Source organism: Corvus moneduloides, chromosome 18, assembly GCF_009650955.1.
Source record: "Corvus moneduloides isolate bCorMon1 chromosome 18, bCorMon1.pri, whole genome shotgun sequence".
Classification (NCBI taxonomy): Eukaryota; Metazoa; Chordata; class Aves; order Passeriformes; family Corvidae; genus Corvus; species Corvus moneduloides.
In genome coordinates, this window is record NC_045493.1 from 12,652,218 (window position 1) to 12,679,024 (window position 26,807).

Genomic DNA, 26,807 nt, shown 5'->3' on the forward strand with positions numbered 1-26,807 from the left:
CCATGTCCATTCCTGAGCAACCATCTGTGCTGGCTTTTAGCATCGGTGCCCCCTCTGCTGTCCTCCCCGGCTGGGCTCAGCAGCCCATCAGCCTCTCAATCACACCCGTAAGTGACAGGGAGCCAAATCGGACCTGACATGCGTATCTAAAAATGGATGGATAGTAACGCTGCCGTAGCAGCTGAAGGCAGCTCGTGGGCTGTGCCAAGCCCGAGCCCTCCTGCAGCCCACGCTCTCGCAGCTCCAGGGAATGGAGCAGCTCTCTGGAGGGGAGGAGGAGAGCGAAGGTGACAGGAGGAACCAGTCCAATTCCTATGCAAGCCCCGTGGTTTTCTTCCCTTGGCTGGTGGAGACAAACCTCTCACACCCAGAACAGCTCCCTTCACCATTCCCTCTCTGCATCATCACCCCGATGGCAATTAAGTGTCTTCTGCTGTTCCCCTCAGTGGAGGCAGGAGGAAGCCCTGCAGATCCTCTGGGATGGGGCTCTCAGAGCTGGACTCTGTGGCGACCGAGCTCTGACCCTGCTCCAGCCAGCCCCGGGCAGCAACAATACCTCAGAAAGTAAAAGAGCCAGAAAGAAACGCTGGCACGTAGATGGGCTTTGCTAAAAATAGGGTCTGCTACAAAATAGGCAGAAAAATAGCTAAGCGTACCCATTTTGCAAACAGAATCAGCAAATGTATTCACTTTGCAAATTCAGCAACCGTATGTTGCCTATTTTGTAGAATAGGCAAAATGCTTCCCTAAACTGAAAAATCCCCTTTCAAGGACACTGAATAAACTGCCTGGCAGAAATTCACCTATTTTGCATGACAGGCGACTTTACTGCAAGTCGTATTTTAGGAACTGTGCTCTTGCAGCCTAATTAAACCTTTTCCCCCAGCTCCTTGATATTCACACAGAGCAACTCACTCTAGGTTTAGCACAGTAACCAGCCATTTCCACCAGAAAGCAGTTCCCAGGCGCTTCCCTCCTGCTTCCAACAAAACCACGTGATGCTTTGCAATCCCTTTTTTGAGGAAGGGAATATTGACCCACTTCCCACCATGCAGAGGACCTCAGCTGCAGCAGGGGAGGTGCCCAGAGCAGCACCCAGCTGCCATGCTACATCCTGATGGAGGTGTAAGCCCTGCAGCCCCTCGCCCTGGGAGAAGCTTTATCATGGAGAAGTCTAAATGAACATGTATTTGGACACAAATGGGAGGCACAACCATTCCTCTGGAATGCAAGGTCTGTGGCTTTTGGAATACTGGTAGGGAACAGGGGCAAAAAACAAAGCATGAGAGAGAAAAGGAACATGCTTTTATTCAAAATAAATAAGAAAATAATGTGGTATCTGCCTATGCACTGGAAGTTACTTTTAAAGGTACGGCCTTCAAACCACTTCCCAGGCTTGTTATTTTGAATTTTTCCAACAATTCCTCCCAGTTTTGACACTTCTGTCCAAAAGCAGCCCCAAAGACACTGAGATCACCTGCACCATTGCCAATTCAAGACACCACCACTGGCTCCTGAGCCTGCCCTAAGACAGAGACAACGAGTCAGGAGACAGTATTTACATCTTCCCAATGAAACATGAAGCCCTGTGAGCTGAATCACCCATCAGTGAAAGACACTGCAAAATTCACCTTCCTGGTGGGAGCCACTGGTTGCTCTGGCATTTTCTCTTCTGTGCTGGCTTTGCCTCCCAGCTCCTGCCAGGAGCGACTGCAACTGTCAGCACCAAAAGTGCACAAATTCTGTGAAATCCACTTAACTTTCTCCTCTGTTTACTGGGACTTCCCAACACCTTTGAAGCCTCATAATCAGCCCTGCCTTGCCCCTTACCCAACCAAGACCTGTCTCCTTAAAGATCACTGAAACTCCCTCGCAAGCAACACTGCCTAGAAACAAACTGGCACAGAGCTTGAATTTTGTTTTAAACCACAAATTCCTACAACATTGCTGTGTGGTCAGCTGGAAGGAATCGGAGCAGCCTCCAGACCATTTACCGGAAGCAGAGTCAGCTTGTTTCACACCTCTCCTAGGGTTCAATTACTCACAAAATAGACATTTATGCTGTGAATAGGCTTTCTGGGATCAGTGATGGGCTCTGCTGTGATTAAGCCAACCCCACGTGTTTGCTCTGTGGGAAGCACTTGTGGAGGGAGGTGCTGCCTGCAGCAGGAATGGGGACCTCTCCTTCACATGTTATTTTAAGCAGGAGAGATTCCACAGTAATACAACAGGCAAAGTACAGAGTACCAGCACCTCTCTGCTGGAAATCATCTTTTTCTTTCTCACATAATAAATTATGCTGGTTTTTACATATAAAGTAAGGTCTGAGGGAATCACTTACCCACTGTTTGCGCGCATGATTTCTCCTCTTAAAGTATAAAATTAACTTTTTCCGCATTGCCTGGTTTCTGTAAAGAGAGGAAAAAAAAGATGAGATCTGATTGACGAGGCGGCTAAAATACACAGCCTGGCTTTCCCCACTCCCAAAGGAGTGTGCAGCACAGTTTCCACCTTAACTTGGAATTGCATCAACTTCGGAACAACAAATGCTCTTATCTGGGACCTCGAGCCAGCCTACAGAAAAACCAGGAACTTCACCCACATCTGTCGGTAAACCAGGACTAAAGTTGAGAACTAAATTAATAAAGTGCCACTGCAAACCTTCCCCATGTTGTCAGCACCGCACGTGGGCAGACGCTCAGCTCTGCATCTATCAGTGGGCCAGGCTGTTCCTTCATTGATTTCACATATTGATCTGCAAAACCACAGTGGGTTCCCAAGAGCTGGGGGGCTCAGGCCAAGCTCTGCACAGCAGGAGGTGGTGGCACCCCCCGAGCAGAGACCACCCCGGGCACCCCGGTGCCCAGGTCAGCAGCGATGGGGATGTCGGCGAACACACGTTCACCCCTGGGCTCTGAGGCCCTGATAAGGAGGCAGGATCACAGCAGGGCTTGCAGCACTTATCTCCTGACCTCTTGCTTCCTTGGAGTCGTGCCCAACAAAGCTGCAAACAACCAGCCAGGAGCATTCAGCCACTTGCAGAATTAGGACCTCAAGGGGGAAATTGGCCACCACAACCCCAACCACCCAGAAAGCCCCCCACTTTCTTCTTCTTTCTACTTTCTAAAGGCAACGTGAAATAACTGCTCAAAGAGAAGCAGCACAGGAGCAGAACGGAGCTGAAAAGGCTGCAGGAGCTCCCAGAGCCTGCACGAGCCCCAGAGCTGAGCTCCTGTTGCTAATATTCACAGCAATAAAATCTCTAGGTAAAAGGTAGAGACCAGGGGCAAAGGAGTTTCCTTAAGTCTTTTATCCCGATTAAAGGCAGAGCTGCAGTGTGTAATTACTGATCAGGAGCTTAGCAGTCTCATGCAGGCATGTTCTATGGGATTTAGCTGAATGAAGAGACACCCTTGCTGCTTCCTCATTCCCCTCCTGCGTGGCTAGCAGGAAGGGAAAAACCGCCCTCCTCCCCCCTGTAAATCCCTCAGCACAATTAGTGGCAAACGGGACTGTTTGGGAAGGAGCAGAGGGCCCAGCTCACTTAGAGAGACAACTGGGGGCAGTCCTGGCTAAGTTTAGGAATGGAGAACATTGCAGAAAGCATCAACATTTTCCCCTTTCTAAACTCTCCTCTTGCTACACCACTGAACCATGCACCGGCACTCACAGGAACGATGGCGATCCCACAGCAAGCGCTGCCTTGGGAACCACAGGTCCCTCTCCAGCACCTGTTTGCCAGCCCCAGCTCCTCACATGCTCCTGCATCCCTTCTCATCACACACGGTGAGCTTTCCTCAAAGGCCCCAGCACCTTGTGGCGCCTCAGTGGGCAGCAAACCCTCCTGCAGGGACCCCGCCAGACATATTTCCTTCCAAGACTTCAGCTCTGTTCGAGCAAGCTCAACGGGTCACTGTGCCAAGCACACACATTCCCACTGCTTGTTTGTTTATTCCAATTCTAATGGAAGCTCTAACACAAGGAAACCTTTGGGGCGGCGCTAATGACGAGCATGTGTGGGATGGTCCCCAACAAGGGGTCATGGACTGTCCCCTGGGGCCAGCCCAGCTAATTGAACCCCTGCCCTCCCCATGTCAGCCTGTGTGACATCCAGGAGCAACCCGGGCTTTGACACGCTGCTGCTGCTGATCTGCTGCACAAGTTCTTAGAAAACAGGAGAGTAAATGAAGGAAATTAGCAGCTCTTACGCAGCTGATGGGTTGCCTAGAGTTGTGCATCACGGCTGACCTTGAAAGTGCGAACACAGGCAAAGGCTTAATGGCTCTGCAGCTGCAAAAATCAGGAATGCCTTGAAAGCCGATGTATGTTTACCACCACCAAGGCTGAAGTAATCAAAGAGTGAAAGGATTAAAACAACAACAAACCCCCTCATGCCCTGAATGTTTTTGCCACTTTATCTTTTTTGTTTTGTTTTGTTTTTGCATAAGGTCAACCTTTCAAAGGTTAATACAATCTTGGTAAATATAAATAGGCTTCACAGTTTATCTTGCTACACGTACTGCTGTTACTTAGAAACCGTTTGCAGCGAGGTTAATTCGGGCCACATGTCTCCCAAGCACACGCTGTGCTCCCTGGGCAAATCACCGAGCCGAGCACAACCGCTGTGCACAGGCGGGGAAGGTGACGGCTGTCTGCTGGGAGCCGGGCACGGAAATAACCACTGCGGAGTGGCACATGGCAAAGGCTGCTCCTGCAAGGTGCCAACCCTCCTCCCTTCTCCTCTTCCCTTGCCTGAGTCCTGCGGTTTTCTAGGGCACAAGAAAAGCGTCATGGATGGAGACCTGAACCGCAAAGGGGTGAAGAAATCAGGCAGCTCCCAGGCAGGAGGAATGGGCGCTCCTTAGATAAAGCAACAGTGACTCTTGTGGGCAGTTTAAAGTATTGCTGGGCTGGCACGTCACACCATGCCGGGTGGGGAGGACATGGGAGCTCCCTGCCTTATCCTTGGAGGTGTCCCTAAGGATGGGGCAGGCTGGGATGGACATAGAGCCCCGCCAGCTTCTGGCGAGCTGGTGTTCGGAGGCTGCCAGGTGGCACATCCCCATCCTTGTGGTCAATGATTCATCTACTGGATGAAGCCCATCTCCATCCCTGTGTTGCATAACTCATCCTCTTCCCCCTGCCCCGCTGCCCTGGCTGGTGAGCCCCACACAGGAGCACAGTTCTCAGAGCCAGTCTGCAAACCGCTGAGTGAAACCCATCTCCCACTCTGAGCAAAGCAAGGCGAGACCTGCGGGAGCAGCTGCTTCCACCTTCACTGGCTTGGCCCAAGGTTGCTTTTGTTTCATGGCTTTCACAATGGAGCCAGTCAAGGAGAGAACCTGTAACTCTGACTTTTGAGTTACTTGGCCCAGGTCCACAGGAATGACTTGGCCGTGATCCTTCCGGAGGCTGCGATATTAAAAGGATGTGGGTGCACGCATGCGTGTCGGTGCTGCTGTGTACCCACGTGTGGACGCTGCCAAAGCCCTGGGATAGGGCTCCCAAAGGACACAAAGAGCTGATGCACTGCGGCACACCTGGCCAAGCCTGTGGAGACCTTCAACCGGTGCAAGACGAGATGAAAGGAAGTTTGCTATTTGAGCAAAACTAATCAGGGGTATTTAATTACACAGGAACGTCTTTCATCAGCCAGAGCAAACAAAGCTGGGACCAAACTGCAAAGAGCGATGGGAAGGAGGCAGCGAGCAGCTGGCAAAGACATTGTACAGCAAGATGGATCACACAGGCAAGGGTAGGAAACCGAGGAAGCTCCTGGCAGCTCCAGCCAAACAAAGCACAGGGAGACAAGAGATCGGCAAACCAGGAGACCCGAGGAGCCCAGCAAGAACACTCCAAGGTGAAACCAGCCTAGAGGCAACGGAGACCAAAACAGTTCTGTCCTCCCCGCTGCTGCGCCTGCTCCCGTGCATGGCTGGTGCCAGGATCCCAAGCCGCAGCTCAGGGCAGTCACTGATTCCCTCCAGCCACAGGACTCCCTGCAGCGAGGGCAGGGAGCAGCTCACCCTGGTCACGGGTCACTGCACTCATTCCCTTGCTTGCTCTGAAATGGCTGGAGCACACAGCTCCAGCTGCTAACACACTGTAACCTACTAACCCCAAGGCAGGGCATGCTTCTGGAAAGCCAGCTGTTCAGAGCAGTTCCTTGCAATATTTAGAAACACTTTCTGGGGAAGAAAAGCAAAGCACATCTTTCATTATTTACCCCAGCGCCCTTGGGCATCGGGATGGACTAAACCCCCAGCACCATCAGTGCCTCTGAGGGTGAAGTGGCAGAGGTTCACAACTCTGGATGTACAGTCAGGCAGGCTGCTGGTGCCCAGAAACACCTCTGCCTTGCCCTGAAGCCCAAGCTGACAGCACAAGCCCAAGTGTTGCCAGATAGCCCCCAAATGAGTATTGGCTTTTTACTGGCAAGAGGAAGAAGCAGAAGGTAGCAGTGTGTGTCTCCATCCTTTAGTAATTCATCACTAGGTAATCTGCTGCCTTGGTGCATGCCAATAGAGAATAAAAGAGATGAGAAACCTTGAATGGGATGAGCAGGGAGCTGCTAGGTGAATTTCTAATGAGGAAAATGTCTACAAGCACTAATAAAAAGACCTGAAAGAGAGTGCATTAGTAATGACAGGGTTTGAAAGAACATTTGTGTTACATGTCAGGCTTCAACTATGATTTCAGAGGCAATCCAGTGCTACTAAATCCCCTGAACAGCAAGTAATGAAAAGATGACTTAAATTTCCCAATGTGACAAGTGATTTGGAAAGCTGCAGTTGTGAGATTTTCAGAAGAAAGCTGTTCTGCTTTTTTTTTTTTTTTTGGGCGGGGGGCACTTAGAAAACAAAAAGAGATTCTGAAGTCTTGAAACCTCTCAGAAAATCCTGACTTTAGATTTTGATTCTGCAGAGGCAGATTTCCTGCCCTCTCCCTGAGAAGCTCTCAGCTGCAGACAGCAACCCAGATGTGCAAATATTAACAGTGCACTCAGCTCTGCTGCTGGATCTGGACACGTGAGAAAACCCAAATCACACCAAACTCTCCATCTGTTTTAACTGTACATTCTGAGAGGTTCTCCAACACCTCTCTAAGCATCTTGAAGGGATGCAGCCTGGTTTCACCCCTACATTCCTGAATTTCAGTGTAAAGCAAGGAGAAGTTCTGGAAGGGGAGGCTTAAGGCAAACCCTGTGAACAACACCTTGCATGTACTTACCCTGGGCTATTCACTTGGCTTTTTGTCTGCTTTTTCAAGGCTCAGGGAAGCTCGCATCTTGCTTTCAAATACAGGTCTCACAGAATATGATTGCAAGACGACTGCTTTGGGAAAGGGGGGAGGAGAGTCCTGCCAGGCTGTTTTTCATGGCTGACCGGGCAGGAATCTCCCACCGTAGACACGAAGGCCCCCTTGGAGAATATCTCTTCAGACAGACAGCAGGTAATTGATCCTGCTCATGTGAACAACATCTTGTCATTTTTCAAACACTTGGAGGAAAGAAGGTTAATATCTTTGGAGCCAGAGTCTGGGGAATATGCAAAGTCACTACTGTGACAGGGTGGGAAGGGCAGCTCTCATCCTTGTACAACCAGCTGGCAAAGCACTGAAATAAAGACCTTGACCAGAGGCATTGGTGCTTCACTGGTGCACCAGCGTCTTCTGCATTTGCTGTATTTCATCAAAATGTAGAAGAAGGGTCTCTGTAGCCTCCTCAACTGATGCAGAATCACTTGAGTGGTCTCCAGTTGTGCTCAGGGCTGTGATGCATCTTGAAGGAACTTTCAGTCTGTTGCAAAGCCAAGAAATTCTCACCTTGAAAAACAGCAAGGGCCAAGCCAGCTATAGGGGCAAAGCTCACCTCATCCCTATGAAATGAGGGCACTAAATGCCACCTTGCCCTCCTCTTTTATGATGGGCGAGTGGCAGAGCCCTTCTCTCCAACAAAGCAGATATTTCAAACAGAAAGGACACGGTCCCAGCAAAGGTAGGTCAGCTCTTCGGAACAAACCACTCAAGGGTGCCTTGGATCCCGTGGCAGATGTAGCATACAAAATTAACCATGTTTGCTCGAAGCCTGCACTCACAGGTGAACCGAAGGGACCACGCAGACAAGGAACAGAGCACAGCCAGGCAGCTAAATAGGACTTAAAAGCTTTTGAAGCTGCAAACACTGGAATGAACTGGGGCATGAAATTAATTTTAACTGTACTGAATAGGAGACAGGCCATAAAACTCCATGAAAATAAGAGACCGGTAGGTAACATTTCAGTAAGAGTAGAAATTCTCCCAGTAACTCCCCAGTCAACTCTATATTAGCATACGTGACTCATCCCAGCTGAAAAGCAAAGCAAACAAGAAGGGAGAATTAAATGAGTGTTGCAAGGCAGAGAGTATGGCTGTGGAGAAATCGAGGAATCCTGGCTTTCTGATATTCAAATGCCTTCCCACTGACACTTGCAAACATTCAACTGAGAAAAAAAAATTCACACTAGGAAACGTTTTTTTTAAAAAAAATAAAAAGCTGTAAAAGGTATTTGTAACAATAACAGCCTGGCCATCTTGTGCCCAGGTATGAGGCTCCAAACCAGCTTCACATGGGGGCAGTTTCCATTTGCACAACACAGCCAGGATGCAGTGAGGATTTGTGGACAGAATCACAACCCAGATGATTTTCCAGCAATCTGCCAAAAGGCTTTTTCATCATGGCTAAATCTGCATAGGGCGAAGCTGTTCTGGAGAATCTGCATCCAATTACACCTTGGCAAAATATAACCTCTGGTGTCCTGGCAGCTGTCCTGATGCTCTAATGCATCTGGCTGGTGTCTCCCTGCACCCTGAGGATTTACTCCATCTTCTATGGAAACAGCCACCTCCAGGCTACAAAGCAGAAGCTGCTCTTCTGGAGCAGAAAGGCACAAACATATTAAGAACAAGGAGAAGACAAAAAGTATCTTCAATTTCAGCTTGTGGAAAAGTTGTAGATCAGATGTGAACATCCAAGCATAACTTGGTCAAAACAGAGAAGTCTAATATCTTTTGCTCTTGGTTAAAGGACCCCAAATCATTTGCTTGGAAGAATCACCAAAATCTTGATTTCCTATCTGCCTCCCAGCCATCAAAATGTTCTTTAATGTGCAGCAGGGACACAGAGATGTGAGAAAAGACACCAATTTCTCTGCATGTCCACCAACAAGTAGCAAAGTGCAGACCAGACCCAAGGACCTCCAAGACAGACCCACGGCCAAAAGCAGCCAACATCTGGAGCCCAGATTGCTCAGGGGCCTTTCACTGACCTAGATCTGTAGCTGTGCTTGGCTGGCATCAATAACCAGTTGAAGGCAGCTAATTGCCAGGTTTCTGGAAGGAGGAGATGGAGGCTTTTCATTAAAATGTGTGGTTTCCTTCCCGTATTTTTGCAGCATTAATCACACTGAACATTAACCCCAAGCCTGCCTGTTCCAGCCTCTCCTTGGTCTGTCACTGCCACCGCTACAGCCACGTGGGGACTGTCACTGTCTGGGTGGGGATAAGCCTGCAGATGCCTACAGAGGCAGGGATGGAGGGGAACACCTGCTCTGATGGTTGGTTTGATGGGGCTTCACCTCTTATCAAGAGTTTTACTCCTGACCTGCGCAGTCAGTTCCCTCTTGTTTGCACCCGTCTTTCAGGCAGCAACCCAGGACAGGAAATCGTTTAAATCACAGGAAAATGTGATCACAAACCCACAAATATTGGCAGGGCAATGGAGAGTGGGTGAAATACTTGAATCTACTTTTAACTCGTTCCTTCAAGGACAGCACTAGTGATCAGCACCTGCATTGGGATGGCTGTGGGGCCCTTCAAGGCAAGAGAGGGTCCCCGAGAGCTCGTGACTTCCACACCCCATCAGAGCCGGGGGAAAAACACAACCAGCAATGCAGAGAGCACGTCCTTGGGCTAGCACCTGACACCGCTCAAGATAGTTTATCAGTCATCAGCCCCCTGAACTGACAGGGACCTCCTGAGCCCTGTGGGAGCTGAGGGGCTGGGGGCGATCTGGGTTTGGATGTTTTGCAGTGAGTGCATTGCTGGGATGACACAGGAAGCTCTGGGTGGAGCAGGAACGGAGCAGGGCCTGGCAGCGAGCAGTGGGGTCACGTCAGCAAACACTCCTCCCTGCAGCCCTTGGGGACAGAGAGCCCCTAAGCACTGCCAGCTCCTACCATGCTCCCCTAGAGCAAAGGTACGGGAACTCCTCCCTTATAAACCCCCGGGATCAATTAACATACCGCTGAAAAGCAAGAGATTATTAACTTTTGTTAATAGATTATTAAAGATGATTATCACCAGCTGACCGAGCTGGTACCAAAATAGACATGCTACAGGCAGCTCAGAGCAATCATCAGTTCATTCAAGGCAGATAAAAAGTTTCAGATCTGGTTTGACTATTTAAATTTCCAACAATAATCACAATTATCGCTATTCTCATTATCTGTTATAGTTCTTCTATGTTCAGGAAGTCACTGTGGTTATTAAACACATGCTGATGATTAAATCATGTATTGAGGTGATAAGTCAAATTAGATGATTGCTAAGTCTCGGTAAGTATCTTTGAAATAACCAGTTGTTATTAGACATTCAAGAGGTCCTTCATGAAAATCTAATTGTAATTGCAACTTTTCATTTTACCTCATCTTTCTTGCATGCAAACACACACACACACACACACACACACACACTCTGGCAGCCGATTTCGTATTTCGGTACGGGTGAAGCACAGAAGAAAGCACTTAAGGTAAGTGTTCTCTGGGAAAATAACAAGGGACCAGCCAGGATCCACATCCACCCCACCCCCAAGAAAATCAAACAGCACCTTCAGCATCCACCTTAAGCTACAGCTCCTGACTGCTGGGCACCCGGAGCAGCTCTAACAGGATGCTCACAATTCCTCGGCAGCTTTAATCGGGTCTGGGAGCACGCTGGCACCCCTCCTGCTCCAGTCCACTGCCCAACCTGACATTTAAAATAGCTTTATTGCCACATACTTACATTTTAATGTTTTCATGGTACTGCCTGGTGTCTGAAGGCTGGTTGTATAACGGCTGAAATAAATAAGAGAAATGAAGGCATAAATGGTACGGTCTGACATTTAGAAACTTAAACCCATCAGAAGCGCTGCCGCCTCGGTGCCGATCGCAGCCCAGGCGCCCGTCCCTGTGCCCAGCCCCGCTCCCGGCCGTACTGGAGGGTGCTGGCTCCCGGCAGCGCCGCTCGAGTCCCGGTGCATCCCGGCTCAGCCCGGGGGAGGGCAGGCAGCGCTCAGCGAGCTGGCTCGGAACAGGCGATTCGCGACGTCGTCCAGATCAACACGGCACGGCGAGTACGTGGCTGTTATTCACCGATCGAAAAACGCACTGCGCCTCGGAACATATGACACGGGGGAGGCGAGGGGAAAGCGGGGCTTGGGGAGCGGGAAGAGACAGTCTGTGAGCTGCAAGTTGTTATGTCTACGCGGCAAAAGCCTGCCCGAGCCCTCCCGGCGACCCGAGCGCAGGCAACTGCAGGCAGGACGAGGGTTTGCCCTGGGGTTTCCAGCGTTGCCAAGGGTGGGTTGGCCCCCAGGCAGGGCACTGCACTCCCCCAGCACCCCTGAGTACAGCGATGCTCATCTGTTCCTCAGCAGGGGCAACTGGGCTCCGGCAGACACGTGTTTTCCCCAGGGTTGCTCTATCCCCCACACCCTCAGTGGGGATATGGCAGGGAGTCAGGAGAGTTGGATCCATCCCTGGTCACTGCCCCTGCTACCTTTCCCTTCCCAGGGATTTACCCTTGGGAGCCTGGAGGGTGCCACTTCTGCAAGGAAGAGATGCCAGAGAGACCAGGCTCAATCCCACCCATTGTAATTAACAGCTCAGCACACACTCCAGGGACTGCCACCATTTGTGTCCACATCAGCAGGCCGACAGGGTGCTCAGGATTAAGCACAGGATTCAACACTTCTATTCACTGTCTTAAGATGCTGCGAACATGTCCAATACCGGGATAACCAAAAGCTTGCCATAGCCCAACCATCACAAGCAACCAGGCACCTAAAGAGCACAGCTCAGGTCTGACCACAAAAACATCACCAAGTACTCAGGCAGTTTATCCACAGACCTTCCCCAAACCAGCTGTGAGCATCTAACACTTGTGGCCACAGGCAGAGGGACATGTGACGGCCTGGTTGAAGGTAGCATCCTGACCATGGATACACACACCAGCTCACCCTCCTACTGTGGTCACAGGGCTCAGACTGTGCTCTGGGTCTACCCGATTTCATCTCAGATTAAGCACAGGAAAAGGGCAGAACATCTGCTGAGCATCTGCTCAACCAGGTGAGCAGCACTGGAGGCAACAGGACCTGTAAACAAAGATGGGTCCTTTTCCTTTTCCCCTCCAGTCTGCAGAAGGTGCTACTCCCACCTCCTCTGCGGTATCTCCCTGTCACCACCACAGGTGCTTGGCACAGCAGCTTGTTTTTTCACACAGCCTGTCTCCACACAGCCTATCTATCTACACAGATACTGCCTCACCACTCTGCTGCCACACAGGACAGCCACATCAATCCACACAGAACAGGGACTGCGTGTAGCTCTCCCCACGCCATCACTGCAGCCCCAGCAGGTCATCAGCTTCTCTTTCTGGCTGCCCTTGGCCGTGTCCCTCTTCACTGTGAAAGCACACGTAATCCCCAGGCAGAAGGGCCACGCAGAGGCACGTAATCCCCAGGCAGACAGGCAGGGGAGATGAAGCCCGTGTTCCAGGAGGGATGCAGGGCCGACAGCAGTGACCGGGCGTCCATTACCTGGCGAGGGGGTGATGGGCTGCAAGTCTGCCAGGAGACACCTGGCCACCCTGTGCTGGCAGAGCCAGGGCAGATGAGAGGAACGAGCAGGTCCTCACAAAGAAGACCTTCTCAGTGGTATCCCTTCCCCAGGGGTGTTTCTATCATGAATCCTCTCAGATCTGCTGGTTCGACTCCAGGCTCAGAGCTGGCTGTGCGCTTCACGCTTGGAAAGCTCAGAGGAACACAGACATCCGTCTCATCACGTAGCTCGAGAGAAGCAGGTCTGCACCACAGAGAGAAGAAATAGAGCCGCAGCTCCAGAGCATCATGTCCACAGTCACCCTGGAAAGCTCAACTGCAGCATCCGCTGGGAGGCCTTGACCAGTGACTGTCTTTTGGAAGAGGACTGCAGGAACTGGAAATACTGAGAAATAAGCGTCTCTCTTCCCTCCTTGCTCATAAAAATCAAAGCAAAGAAGCTCACACCTGGCAGGTCACAGAGACCTTCCTCCTGGGAGAAGCAGTGGAATTAACGATTTGGTTTGGACCTGGGTTAGAAAATGCTCATGTGCACATGGACATCACAGATGCCCTGATGCCAACCAGCTGACCAAAAGCTAATGATTCCTCTCCACTATATATGATATGAACACTTCAAGTCTTAGCTAGCAAACCTAAGTGTTAGCAGACAAGCACTGGAACGCATCACTTTAAAAGAAATGCCTGAACATTCAGAAATAAGAAATTCTGGGACCCAAACCAAGATCCACATGACACCAGCACCTCAAAGAGATTTCTATCGGCACAATAGCCTCAGCACTGTAACTCAGCCCATGCAGTGGAAGAAGCCCAGGGGACAAGTTCTACTTACCCACAGAGAACTTACAGACTAAATACTTAAAGATTTATTCTCAACAGGTCAGAGACTGAGAAACAGCATCTTCCCTCAGAGCCATCCACAATGGCTCTGAATTCCACCTTTCTCAGAAAGTTAAGCAGAAGCAAAGCTCACAGGTCAGATAGGTAAGGTGATGCTCAAACATCCTCATTGCTTCTCCAAGGTTAGGAACAAGTAATGCGTTTCTCTGGGGGATGACATTTTAGAAAAACACAATTGCAACGCAAAGCTATTACTGGAAAAGCCCTGGATTTACTGAAAGCTTTTTAGAAATAAAACAGAATGAAAGGTCTCAATTGCTTTCTGGACACTGCAGGGTTCAGACTATGCATCTCAAAAACATTTCTCCCTGGGGAAAACATGGGGATATTTTTAAAATGGTACCACTACACTGCAGGGATGAACCAGAGTCCTGGTGTACTGAGTCACAAGCTCCTCCTGACCCAGAGGGGAGCACCAGCTTCCCAGGACCTGAACTGGATCCCTGCTTCCTGGGATTCCCTGGGCCTCCTGCTGCAATCTGCCAGCAGCACGCAGTTCTGGTGCCACGGCTGACCGATTTCCACTGCAACCTCTCACCTCACCCATGAACCCTGGCACGCTGCGTGCCACTGAGCCAGTGTGCATCCAGCACCATCACTGCTCCAAAGGCACCACCCAGAGCTCTCTGAACAGCCAGAACAGGACATCTGAGCAGAGCTGACAGCAACGCACAGCCCTGCTGGTGACAGCCACACCTCTCCTTACAGACACTGGATTGGCACCAGGATGCTCAGCCTCCCTGTAGGAGGCTCGTGGGCTGTGGCAGGCACAGGGCTGGAGCGTGTGGTGTGTGACATGGTGGAGCAGGCACGAGCATGGGGCAGAGCACGCAGAGCTGCTCTTCTTCCTGGAGCTGCTTCCTTTCCAGCTCAGAAGAAGCTGTGACGATTCATCTCGTCTCTCGTAGGCCACTGGCAGGTCCTGGGCGCTGCTGTGCCCGACATGGTGTGGGGGCTGGGCCATAGGAAGTGCCTCTCCCATGGCAGATGGAGCAGACAGTCTGCAGGATGCACACAGAGCCCAGCTGGGTTTTCTCAGTGAGGTTTCCCCTTTTCCCCTGCCTTCCGATGAGTAAGGCACAGAGACAGAGGAAAGGTTTGCACTGGGCTCTGTTACAGCCTCCATCGTGCAGTGTCAACACCCAGGGACAAAACATCAACAAACTGAAACAAGGAAAAAAAAAACAAACAAGGGAGGAGGAAGGAAAGGAAAGGAAAGGCAACATCTTTCGGATGAGAAAGCACCAACCCTGGGCACTGCCAACCTTCGCAGCAGAAAGAGGAAAAGGGTTTGACCCTGGTGACTCAGAGGAATAATGATGAGTGTTACCTTCCCAACAAGGAAGTGGGCTTTGTCACGTGTGACCTCTCCCTTATGCACAGGGGAAGACAGCAATTAGTGCCACCTCCACAAGGCAAGCGCAAATTACAGCTGTCGAAGCCTGTGAGCTGCCTGCTCCCATCTCATACAGACGGCTCCCTCCACTGCATCCCACGGCTGGTGCAAAGCAGGAGATTCTCTGTCAGACTGGGTCCAATCCTTCCAGCAGCACCACTGCCAACGCACCTTTTCCAGGCACCCTTCTCCAGGACTCAGCCCCCAGGGGGTTGTTTCCAGCTGCCCTTCCAGCAATCAGTCCTTTAACTTACAGATGGATTTTTCCAGATGAGGGAGCAGCCCAAAATTGACAATTTGTTCTAAGTTGTTTTCTCAGCTTCCCTGTGCGTAAGAGAGACCGAAATAGGAAGTGTGCGAGTCCTGATACCTGCAGGTTGTGGCAGCTGCAGTCGGGCTGTGCTCACGGAGCACCCTCCAGCACCCCCCTCCTTTTCCAGTGGGTGGGACAGAGGAGAGTCCAAGCACCCATCCCTCCACACAGCACCTCGAGGCTGGCTGACCAGGCAGCAGCCCCACAGTGCTGGCGCTGTGTCTGCCACCAGCAGACGAAGCCATCAGCATCCCAAGCAGAGGCAGACTGTGCCAGAGCCCCTTCCACGCTCCAGCTCCACTGCAGCGTGTGAGGAAGGAAACAAAGGGTTAACCCTCTCCGAGGAGGGCTCTGAGTATGTGTCTGCCTGCGTTTCAGTACTCATCTCAGTCACTTTGCTTCCTGCCTTGGTGCTGTGCCAGCAAGAGGTCTGGGCCAGCAGCACACTTCCTTCTGACAGACACACACACAGGGTGCCGCGGTCGCTCACCACCCAGGAACCTCTCCAAACCTGGCCCGGCTCCCGCTCCCCACAGCCAGAGGTGACACTCACCAGCTCCACCTGGGGACCCAGTCCTTCCAGGATCCGGTGGGCAGCCTCTGCCTTCTTCTGCAGGGAGGAAAGGGGAGAGGAAGAAAAAAAGTTATTCGTGCCATCAGTTACAAGTCGCAGCTCTCTGCTCCAGCTCTCCCCTCTGCTAAAACCCCTTCTCAGGCCTCCACAGAGCCATCACAAGTCCCACCCCTGCCTGAGAGTGGGTGGAAAGGTTCAGCTCAGCCTCTGGACCCGCAGGAAAAACCCGTGGGCGAAGGGCTCCGGCACTCGGGTTATCCTGACTTTAACGCATCCGAGCTCTGCCCAGGAAGTGACCCAGATCCACGAGCCCTCTGGGTGCCAGGCAGGGGGACTGTGCCCGTTACCTCTGCGCGGCTGCCCTGCGAACAGCAGGGCGGGCAGAGCGGCACTCGCGCAGAGATGCCCTTTCTAGGATTCATCGCTTCACCAGCATGTGATCATTAGAGTTGAGCTGCCCTTGGCTCCTCATCGTGCTCTCGCTTCCTTCCCCTCCCTGCCGCAGAGGAGCCCTTCCCCGTCCCCTCTCGCCCCCGGCCAGGCTACCTAGTGCTTATTAAAGGCAAAAAGCCACCCAGGAACACGTGTCAGGGGCTGTGCAGTGGTTACTAATTAAACATGCCTGAAAAAAAAGACATGGGTTGGCTGTAGCAGGAGTCTAAATAAAAGATGACATTTTCAGTAAACAGCACTTCCTCGCAAAGCCAGGCTGTTCAGGGGAGTTACTGACAGTCCAATAAATCCAGATCACTGCACGCTGCCGACACCACGGGCTGAGCCACTAAAGCCAAATACCTGGCAGTGATGGGGATGAGGAGATGGATTTTCTGAGGTTCAGATAAAATAGCTAGTTTTAGCTATTTTGGGGTAAGGGAGACAGAAAATCCCCAGCTGCCTAAAACAGGGAGCTGAGCCCCAGGCCTGGGGAGCAGGGGTGGGCTGGGGTCTGGGCTCCTGGCAGAATCAGTGGGGCTTGGCAAATCCTGGGCAAAGTTCCCCCAGGGCAGGGAAGGGATTTCAGCTGCAGGGGTCCGGCTTACAAAGCCCTCCAGCATCAGGCACCTCTCATACTGGCTCATACTTCCCAAGGACTCGGCACAGGGATGTCTCGCCAAAGGCTGGCACACGGCCCTGTCACTTGCCCCCACATCCACGCCCGTGGAGAGTTTCCAAAAGTTTCATCTATCCCCCCACTGCTGGCAGGTCCTCAAAAGCACTGATGCAGCTGTAGGTGTGCAGACTCCTCGCTGGGGCCTTGTGCACCCACACAGAGTCTGATTTGCCAGCGTGCGCTTTGAAAGAGTCACCCCAAGCAGCTGCGTGAGTCACCCTGCCCACCGTGGGGCTCAGGCCCTGACAAATGGCCCTGGCCAAAACCAGACCCATCCCAGCTGCAAAGCCTGCCCCAGGTGCCTCACCACAGCATGACCAGGAAGGTTTCCAGTTCCTGTATTTACTGTATGCTCAGGAGGACACAAAGCCTCTGTGCAACTTAAAAGCGACTTCAAGGATGCTGAGAGAGATGTAACCAATGTCACCACGCAGGGAGCCTGCCCTGGCACCATCCCCACACAAGAGCAGCCCTGCTCTCAGTGCATCCCTGCCTGGTTATCCACACACAAAAGACCCCGGGGTTCACAGATGTCCTGATCACTGCCTACCTGACTCTGTTAATGGGAATGAGCCAAGTGTGCCCAGGGACCTGCCCCTTGGAAAAATTCATCACACAATGGATGAATTTCTCTGAGCCAGAGATCAATAGCTTGGTCTCCACGAGCTATAAAACCTGCTGACCTTGGAGAACAACAACACTGTGGCATTAAGAAGTCTTACAGAATTAAAACCAGGGGTAAGATTTTCAGGGGAGGCAGGATCATTAAAACTGCTAAAAACACTCTACACATCAGTGGCCAAGAGGATGAATTGGCCAATGCCCTCCTGCCTGCCATTGGCTGCTGGTGAGCAGGAGGCATCAGCTTACCTAAATTTTTTTGATGCATATCCGGGACAAAAAGCAGCAAACCAATTAATTGCAGTCTGCATAATTATGGGTAGAAGACTGCAGCCTCACTTAGGGCAGACAGTCCCACCATGGGCCTGTTCTCCTGGGCACCAGCGCTGGTGGAAGATGCCCGCAGCAGGGATGGCACAGCAAAGGACCAGTGATGCTGCAGGTCTGTGTGTACAATGAGATTTACTTCGAGAAAAAGCTGAGTATGTTCAGCTTGCTGCATTTGCCATGTTTAGACAACTTAATGAGACAAGCCAGAGGCAAACCACCATAGGCAGAACATGTGGCGAATCAAGAAGAATGACATAATTTGTCTTGCATTAACCAACTGCAATATACACGTCTCCAGAACGAAAGATCAGGAGCAGAAGCTATTCCGAGCACGTCATATCTTTGTACGTACACAAAGAAATGCCTCTATCTTGAAAGCTGCCCAATTAACACTTGACACCCACTGCAATTGCTAATGCTCCTTGCTGCCTTTATCAGATCATAGCAGAACCATAACGAGCTGTCTGAAAGGCCTGGCAGACCGAGGTGAGAGCTGGTGGCAGAATTGGGAAGAACACACAACACCCAGCAGAAGGTTCCCACCCCACACTGGGGCTCACCTGTAAGGACAGACAGACACAGAGAGGTGTGTTCCTGCCTAGGGACCCAGCAAGCCCGAAGCCTCACTGGAGAATTTATGCAAACCTCAAACTGTTCAGGGGCAAAGGCAGCCCCCCCAGGCCCTCCTGCAGCAGCGGGACCTTTGCTGAAGACCACCAACAGTCCTGGTAAACCCTTTCCCTTCCAAAGGCATGGCCACCTAGGACTTGGTTCCAATACTAATTTTGTTAGGAGTATGCTTAGTGATGGACCCTGCAGCAGAAAACCACGGGGTTCATCCTACATCTGCTGAATGACCCCACCCGTGCCTGCATTCCTGTTATTTAATAGAAAGAGAAATGTATCAAGAAGCAAACCCAAGCCTTTACCTCTAGTGAGACACATGAAGATCCCCACCAGCTGAACAGTCCCTCTGCAGCTCCACAGTGAGCAGGCAAAGACCCCTTTTCTTGATCTGGTACAGAATCCTGAAATACTGCTCCAGCAGAGGAGCAGTGGTGCTCATTGTGGGACCTCCAAGTGCATTTCTGGAGGGATCAAGAAGCACGTCCAAACCAACAACACGGTCACTGCAGGCCACGGATTCACAAGGGAACCCACAGATGTGGCAGGCAGCAGCATTTGCCCCTACAGAACCTCTCTCCCCCTGGGCAGGGGCACAGGCAGGGACACAGGCAGGCAGATCGCGCTCTTACCCCGGCTCATGCTCCTCCAAGGGGCCTGGAACTAAAGAGATCTTCACCAACAGCAAAAACCTCCCTGGAGACTACAAAAAATCTTCACTCTCGCCTAAAGAGCATTTGGCTTCCAAAGCAAACTCCAGCCCCTTGCTTTTCCTTTGAAGAAACTTAAAATAGGCTTGGGAGGGGAAAGTAGGCAGGAGAGCAACTTTCCGGCCATGTGAGCTCCCGTGGGGATGACGAGCCAACCCCACGAGGCAGCAGAGCAACCGAAACCAGAGGAGGGAGAGTCTGGGATTTTGCGTGGGCTCTTCTTAAAGCAAAGTTTAAAAATGGAAGAGAAGGAAACACAGGAGTTATTTTGAGAAAGCGGATCTGAAATTAGGAGGCGGCACTTTCTTGGACCGACTCCAGCCATGGTTCCATGCAGCACAAAGCTGCTGCAGCTGAACCGTGCTCCCAGGGTTATTTATAGCATCCCGTAGGCAGCAGTGCTGGGGAATGGGAGGGTTTCTGTTTGGGACCAGGCATGTCCTGCACAGAGATACGCAAAGCCCTTCCAGAGGCAGGAGACTGCGCTGGAAAAAGTTCCCGTCCTGGCACCACAACATCCCTGGGACAGGCAGGGCTGGGGGAGCAGCATGGCAAAGAGGCAGGCTGGAGCAGGATTTTGTTTAAAACAAAGTTCAGGAGAGGTGTGGCTGAAGTCAGCAGAAATCATGGAAACCCTCAGGCGAGACACCTCTCTGCATGCAGCAGAAAGCAAACAGTACAGCCAAAATGTGCTGGGACCAAACCACGACCTGGCAATGCCCGTTCCACAGGGAAAGATTTTCACTCCTACAACCACAAGTACCATTTTTTTCTCTCCTTTAAACCTCAGCATGCTCCCTCTGAGAGCCAAACCACCCCAACAATTTGCTGCCTTCCACACAAAGCAAGTGGGATGAGCCCCAGTGTTGTGGAAGGGAAAGCAACACTCCTCCCGCTCCAGGCTCCTGCAGGGATGGCCATCACAGAGCTCTCAGCAGACCGAGAATGAGCACCCTTCCCTGGGCTCTCCTTGAACCCAAATACCCTGAGCACCAGGGAACATTGGTCAGCCTCAATGGTGTGAGCCTGGCCCCTCTCACCTGGCCCAGGGGCTGATGCTCTCCAGGGGTGCCCACGGGATGCAGCTGCCCTGCACGCTCCCCCACCTCCCTGTGCTCAGCTGGAGCCATCTCCCTGCCACACCAGCAGCGACTGAGCCACATCCCCAAGGCTGGGGCCAGCAGATGATGCAGTGGGGGTTACAAGTGACTCATCACAATCAGTAAGAAAACAGAGGAAAGAGGTGACGTTGGAGCTGTGTGTCCACACCAGTCCCCACCTACTCCACACAGAGTGTGACAAGCCGACTCATTTCAGCGACTTGCTGCTCTCTGGCTTTGGCTCATCACTGCCAGACAGTTTCAGTCCTTGGTTTGCTCCTACCCCATCCATGGCCAGTGGGGGAACCCCCAGACACAGCTGGGTTTCCACTCACACACTCACCCCGCTCTGTTGTCTGCAGGGCTGTGGTGCCCTTCACAGGCACACTAAGGTTCAAGTGATGTGCCAGCAAGGCTTTGCCACTGCAAACCACGGCTGAACGTTCCACCGCTGCAAAACTGCTGGAAGTGTTGGCACTGCACAGAAAACTTCCATAAATCCACATTTTAGCACTGCAGCAGTTACAGAAAAGCTCCAGTCACTCAACCCAAGGAGCCAGGGCTGTGTTGCAGGGTCTGCCTTCCTTCCTCCCTCCAGCAGATTTGGGATCTCTGCAATTCTCATCACTACTTCCAAGCCCTGAAAATGCAGGACATGGCCTTATCTGGTCTGGGTTAATCACAAACAAATCTTTTAAGTCAATACAGCTATTGGGAACTCCAGATCCTGAAACAGACACCAGGACCATTAAAACGCCAAAACAAACAAAAGTTTCCTTAAAATCCAATAAAAAATTTAAAAGATTCTCAATGACTCCAGGATAATTGTTTAAATTTTATCTTTTTGGAAATCTTGCTATCATGGAGAAATGTCAACAGCATCTGAATTCTGGCCTTTCCAGTTTTCCTCCGGACTATCCAAAAGCCCATTTTGCATCACCAAGCCCAGATGAGGCAGAATAAAAGTTATTAGAAACAAAAGCAAAACAAACAAGGCCCTTTCATCAGCCAAATACGAAACACCCCCATCCCAACTACCACATAAACTGGAATTTGAAAAAAGCCCCGTAGATTAAATGCTCAAAAGCACTTCCACTGATAAGGTCTTATTTACTGCACCAGCTCCGTGCTGACGAGGCAGGCCCGATTCTTCCCTTTCTCATGTAAATCAGGAGTTCATAGAAAATCAGAGTTCTACAGACATCAAATCCCTGTAGGATCTGAGTCACACTCAGTGTCTGTGAGTAGTTAAAGGCAAGATTATACTTTGCAATGCTAAAAGCCTTCATTTATTTATTCTCTTATTTATGGATGGGGCATTAATGCTTTATGAAGGTATTTGAGGGTAAACCGATAGCTGGGAACACGCTCTGCACAGACACAACAGCAGCAGGGGGTGGAAAAAGTTCCAAACAATCCTTTGAATTCCAATTTTATGGCATAATGCTGAATTTATAGATAGATAGCTGTGCCCTTTTGAAGGAACAAGCACCAAGACAGAAAACGAATTAAAATTTAATCTTATTGATTTCCACCAGCTCAATCTCAAGAGCAAGACAGACGCTGCTGCTGCTTCCACTGCCTGCACTGCATCAAACCCAGTTTTTCGGAGGGCTGACAGCAGAGCAGGGATGGGCTCGCGGGGCTGTTGGCACCCACAGGGGCCACATGGGGGGACTGGTCCTAGCCCTGGCCACTCTGTGGTGGGTCACAGCACGAGGTGTCCCCTCCCTGGCACAGCACGGAGGGCGAAGTCACGCCACGTCCTGACGCGACCTCTCCCTCTCCGATAAATGAGCGCAACGTTTCAGAGGAAGCTGCCGTGTGCTGGTTTGCAGGGACACGAGCACGCGAGCTGCTTTCTGTCTGCTGGCCTCTGAGCAGGAGTCCTGCTGGCTGTGGTGCACGGCAGGGCCGCAGGGAGCCTCCAGCCACCCGCATCTGGCTCGCAGAGAGCTGGACACGGCCACCTGTGGGCTCCACATCACCACAATGGTCACGGGCGCCTCTGCGTGCACATCAGCCCAGGAGCGGATGGGGACTTCGGACACACAGGTGACCTGGAGGAGAATGCACCCAGCTAAGCCACGGTGGGATGCTGGGTGGCAGCTTCCTCCAGGACACACTGCCAAGGAGAGTTTGGCCAGCCCTGCATCCCAGGAAAGGCACAGAGCATTGCTGCTCTCCTCCCTGTGCCTAGCAAGGGCCTTGGAAATTTCCGTTTAAAGCACAAAAACATCTTCAAGCCCAGGTATGTTCAATCGATTTCAAGGGAAGGCGGATGCAAGGAATCCCGTGAATGGCCCAGTGGAATACAGCTACAGCTAAAAATACACACAGATGATCTGTCTTGGTTGTGGGGATTTGAGGTGGAAGAAAGCTAAGTTCTGTCAATACAATAAAACATCCCAGAGGTGCAAATTAAAGCCCTCGAGGAGGCTGTGTCACACAGCCACCACCTCTGAGGTGCCAGACCCAGCAGAGACCAGCTTTCCTCCACAGGGGAGACACTAAAATCGCTCACAGGGCTTAATTTAGGAAATCCCAGACGCCTCCATCGCTGTCAGCCTCAGGATCAACTGAAGCATCCATCCCAACCTGATTTCTCCAGGTAGCTCTGCGCCACCCTGCCAGCAACCAGCTCCTGGAGAGGAGCCCTGAGCACCCTGCAGCCAGAACTGTCCGTTGAGCTTCCCACGGCACTTTTCAAACGCTCTCGGCAATTCTGGCCCCCGTAACTGTTTTCAAACATCACTTTGTTTCTTTGAGGACTGAGCACACTTTTGAAAATAGGACTCAAATGCTTCTGACAATGCTGCCCACTGTCTGTTCTCAGGTTAGTCCACAGACAGTACCAAAAACGTTAACTCCCATTCTCAAAAATCCTTCCAGAAATGGTACAGTTGGCACTCACAGTGGAAATTTTGGCTCAGATCCACAAATGTATGTTTTTCTCTGTTATACTGCAAAGGTTTCCCAAAAAGTATCTTTTTGGGTGCAACTTCACAGCTCATCTTTGGAAACAAGATAAAATGGCTCTGGTCAGCACACAGCAGGGGAGGAGGCACCTGGACCTTGAATATAAACTGTTCCTCTACAATCCAAGTCCCCTAAAAGCTTCCCAAATGCAACCAAACAGACTCGTAGCCCAGGATTTGACTGCAGTCAAGAGCAGCTTCTCTCCGCTCTTCTCCAGCACAATCTGTACAGTCACCCTTTTTTTTCTGGAAATCAATTACATGTCCAGCAGAGTGTAGCAAGAGGGGATTACAGGTCACATTTCCCATAATTATCCTCTCTGACACCGAGGAACTTCTAAAATCATACACGTTAAGTAGGTCACAAGAGGGAACAGCAGCGTGATGGGCATTCAGCATCAGCAAACCTGAATTCGGAGAAAATCGGATACAGCCCAGCGCTGCCCTCATCCCAACCCCTCATCCATACACAGCGCGGTGGTGAGAAAAATATATAGACTTCCCTGATGAACCATAAGCTAAAATTAGAAACCATTCATGCCTGCAAAGCCACAGCTATCGCCAAAAGGAAAGTAGGTCACAGAATGGCTGGCTAACTTGATTTTCCGGCGTTTCTAGCTGCTCTGTCCTCACGTAACCTCTCCTCTCCCATGGACCGTTTTTGGCCTCGCCTTTGTTCGGGGTATAACTGCTGGCAGTGTGCGGCTGCGGCACAGCCTGGCAGCAGCGGTGGGAACGGGCACGGCAGCACCCGTGTGCTCGGTGGAGCACAGACCCCTGGTTCATGAAAAGCTAAGCCAGAGCCAGGCAGAAGCCCCTCCACGAAGCTGCCGCCTCCCACCTGCTCTGGGATTGGCACAAGGGCTGGCTTTCTGCCCCTTCCACAGCACTGCTCTTTAAAGATCGTTTCAGGCTTTGCCAGCACTTCTGGGGTGCTTTCCTTTCTCGCCTCCTCCTGAGGCCTGAATATCCTCTTTTTATTTGCATTTCTTACCGTGCACTGCCTCCCTCAAGCAAGCCACAAGCCAAGCGATGCGAGTAAATCCGGCTTTCCTTCCCTTTGTGCATGGGCTGGAGCCCTGGCTCAGCCATTACTGACGCCCTTCCCACAAGAAGACCTCAAGGCATCAACTTCACTGCTTTTCCATGGCACAGAAGAGGCAGAAAGGCTTAAAATTTGGCTCAGTGACCTTCCCCACTCTAGATCAATACATCTCTATCTGGCTTGCTGCCCTCTGCTCCTACCAACTCACCTTGCAATTAAGCGTAAAGCCACAGGTCAGCACAGGAGTGTCTGGGGCTCTCCCACATTCACAGACAGCTGGATACACCTGGAGGATCTGCTGCCATCAAAGCCACCCCACAGCCGACCACCAGCCACTGCTTTCCACCACAATCTCAACTGACTCTAATCCCAAGACCCTTCCTCTTCGAGCTTTCCTCCTCCTGGCCGCAAAGGAAGAGCAGTCACCACTAAAATGCACCCCAAACATTCAGTACACGAGAGTCTGAAAGCTGAGCCCGTGAATGTTCTTTAGAAGGGCAATTACATCCTGATTCCCACTCTTGTTACTGGAGCCTCCACAAAGACAACACTCAGCACTCCCTTCCCCTCGCAGCCCCAGCTCAGCCTCTCCCTCCTGTGGTACTGGAAAGGGTCCTTCCAATCCCCCAGCCTCAGCCATCACAACTGGCCAGTGATTCTGTCAGCTCTGTTGCCCATAGACAGATCCAAAGGAGGAACCTCCCTGCAACCTGCTCTGGTTTCTGTCAAGCCAAAGGGAAAGTTGTTGGTTGGAGCCTCCAGCCCACAGGCGGGCTCCTTACACGCGACACCCAAGGGGATTTTACAAGAATAGGGAAGAATCATCCCTGGGATAATTCAGACACGAACACAGAGCCAGGTTCGAAATTGTACCAACATTTGGTGTCCAACGTGACCTTTGCTTGCTGAGCACCCACCTGGAATGAGTGCACCTATCACAAAGGTTAATGGTGGTAAAATTTCCTGGCACCAAGCTGGCTGAGCTCAGCCTAATGCTGACAAAGGGATGCCACCAGCCCTGAGCACTGTGTGTGACAGTGTCCCAGCTGCTATGGCCGTGGACTTTCCAGGAAAAATGTAGAACTCCGTGCTTGCCCTCCACCATCTCTGCCATCACCCATGGGACAGGGCAGCAGTGCCAAGGGACCTGAGTGGTGGTGAGGCTTGGAGAGCAGATCCTGTCTGCTCTGGAGAAGGCGGTGCGAGGGAATGTGTGACCCTTCTGCTGGCATGGCCAGAGACAAGAGGTGACAAAGCAGGACAGGGGGTTGGCAGGACACCCAGCCCTGAGCAAACTCCAGCTAACGGGGACTGCTATGACGCAGGCTGTTGGGGATGCGGCGGCTGAAGATCACCCTTCCCTCCTGCCTCACCCCCACCCCCCATTTCCTCCCCTTGTAATGTGGTTCAGCTACACAAGAGTGTCCAAGGAGGATGGGGCTCAAGGGAACAGAAATAAAAACCTTTGAGAGCTCATTTTTTTTGAGCCTCCTTGCTTGCACAGGAGGACAAGCCATCTATCCCAAGACCCCCAGAGAGGGCACTTGGTGATGAGAATGGCTGTGAGGAACACTTGGTGCCTGCCCCCAAAGCCCAGTGCTGTAAAGCCATCACCAGCTGGTACTTGCTAATGCTTCAAACACTTCGACCTCAGCCTTCACCCACTCACACAACAGACCGTGCCAGCGCTGGGTTTCCTACTGCTCAGGGAGAGAAGCAGATGGAAAAAGGAGAACCAGGAAAATTGCACTGCCTGGGAGCGCAGGGTAGGCGATTTTTTTTCTTTTTAGGAGTCAGGCACCTGGATTTCTGCAGCTCCAAGTGAAATCGCAGGCCTCGCAATTCAAAATAATTAGCGACTGGTAGTTTTCCTTTTATGCAAAATCATCCTTTTTATCCAACACCTAAATGAAAATGAATATGCTTGATTATCTACCAAAGGGCCCAATTTCTGAGCATCGCTCCGATGCACACAGCAAAATTCGTCTCTCCTCGGGCTGCTATTACAGGCAACGACTGATAAATGAGCGGTCAAGGCAGAGATCCAGAGCCAGGGATGCCAGCCTGACCTTTGTTAATGCTATTTACAGCATCAAATGTCCACAAATCCAGCCATGGCTGCGTCCACATCCTTTCTGCTCCAGCCTGGGGGGCTCAGGAGCAGCCAGGAGAGCTCGTAGCTGGCCTGCCAGTATTAGAGCACCACAGATGTCACCCTCCATCCATGCAGCCCACCCACCACACCAAAG

The 26,807-nt window shown here is 51.4% G+C and overlaps 1 protein-coding gene across 14 annotated transcripts in view; it reads right to left on the minus strand.

Annotated features, from left to right (window-relative positions):
- The window catches only part of NCOR2 (nuclear receptor corepressor 2), a 228,319-nt gene that overhangs the window by 82,223 nt on the left and 119,289 nt on the right, over positions 1–26,807 (minus strand). For 13 of the 14 annotated variants that reach the window (XM_032128353.1, XM_032128363.1, XM_032128352.1 and 10 more), the window contains 3 exons: positions 16,019–16,075; positions 11,041–11,093; positions 2,342–2,408 (listed from right to left, as the gene is read on the minus strand). In XM_032128353.1, coding sequence (XP_031984244.1) covers positions 2,342–2,408; positions 11,041–11,093; positions 16,019–16,075 — 177 coding nt within the window. Of the gene's footprint in view, positions 1–2,341; positions 2,409–11,040; positions 11,094–11,233; positions 11,294–16,018; positions 16,076–26,807 lie in introns of those variants that run through there. The other variant, XM_032128359.1, reaches the window with a different exon arrangement.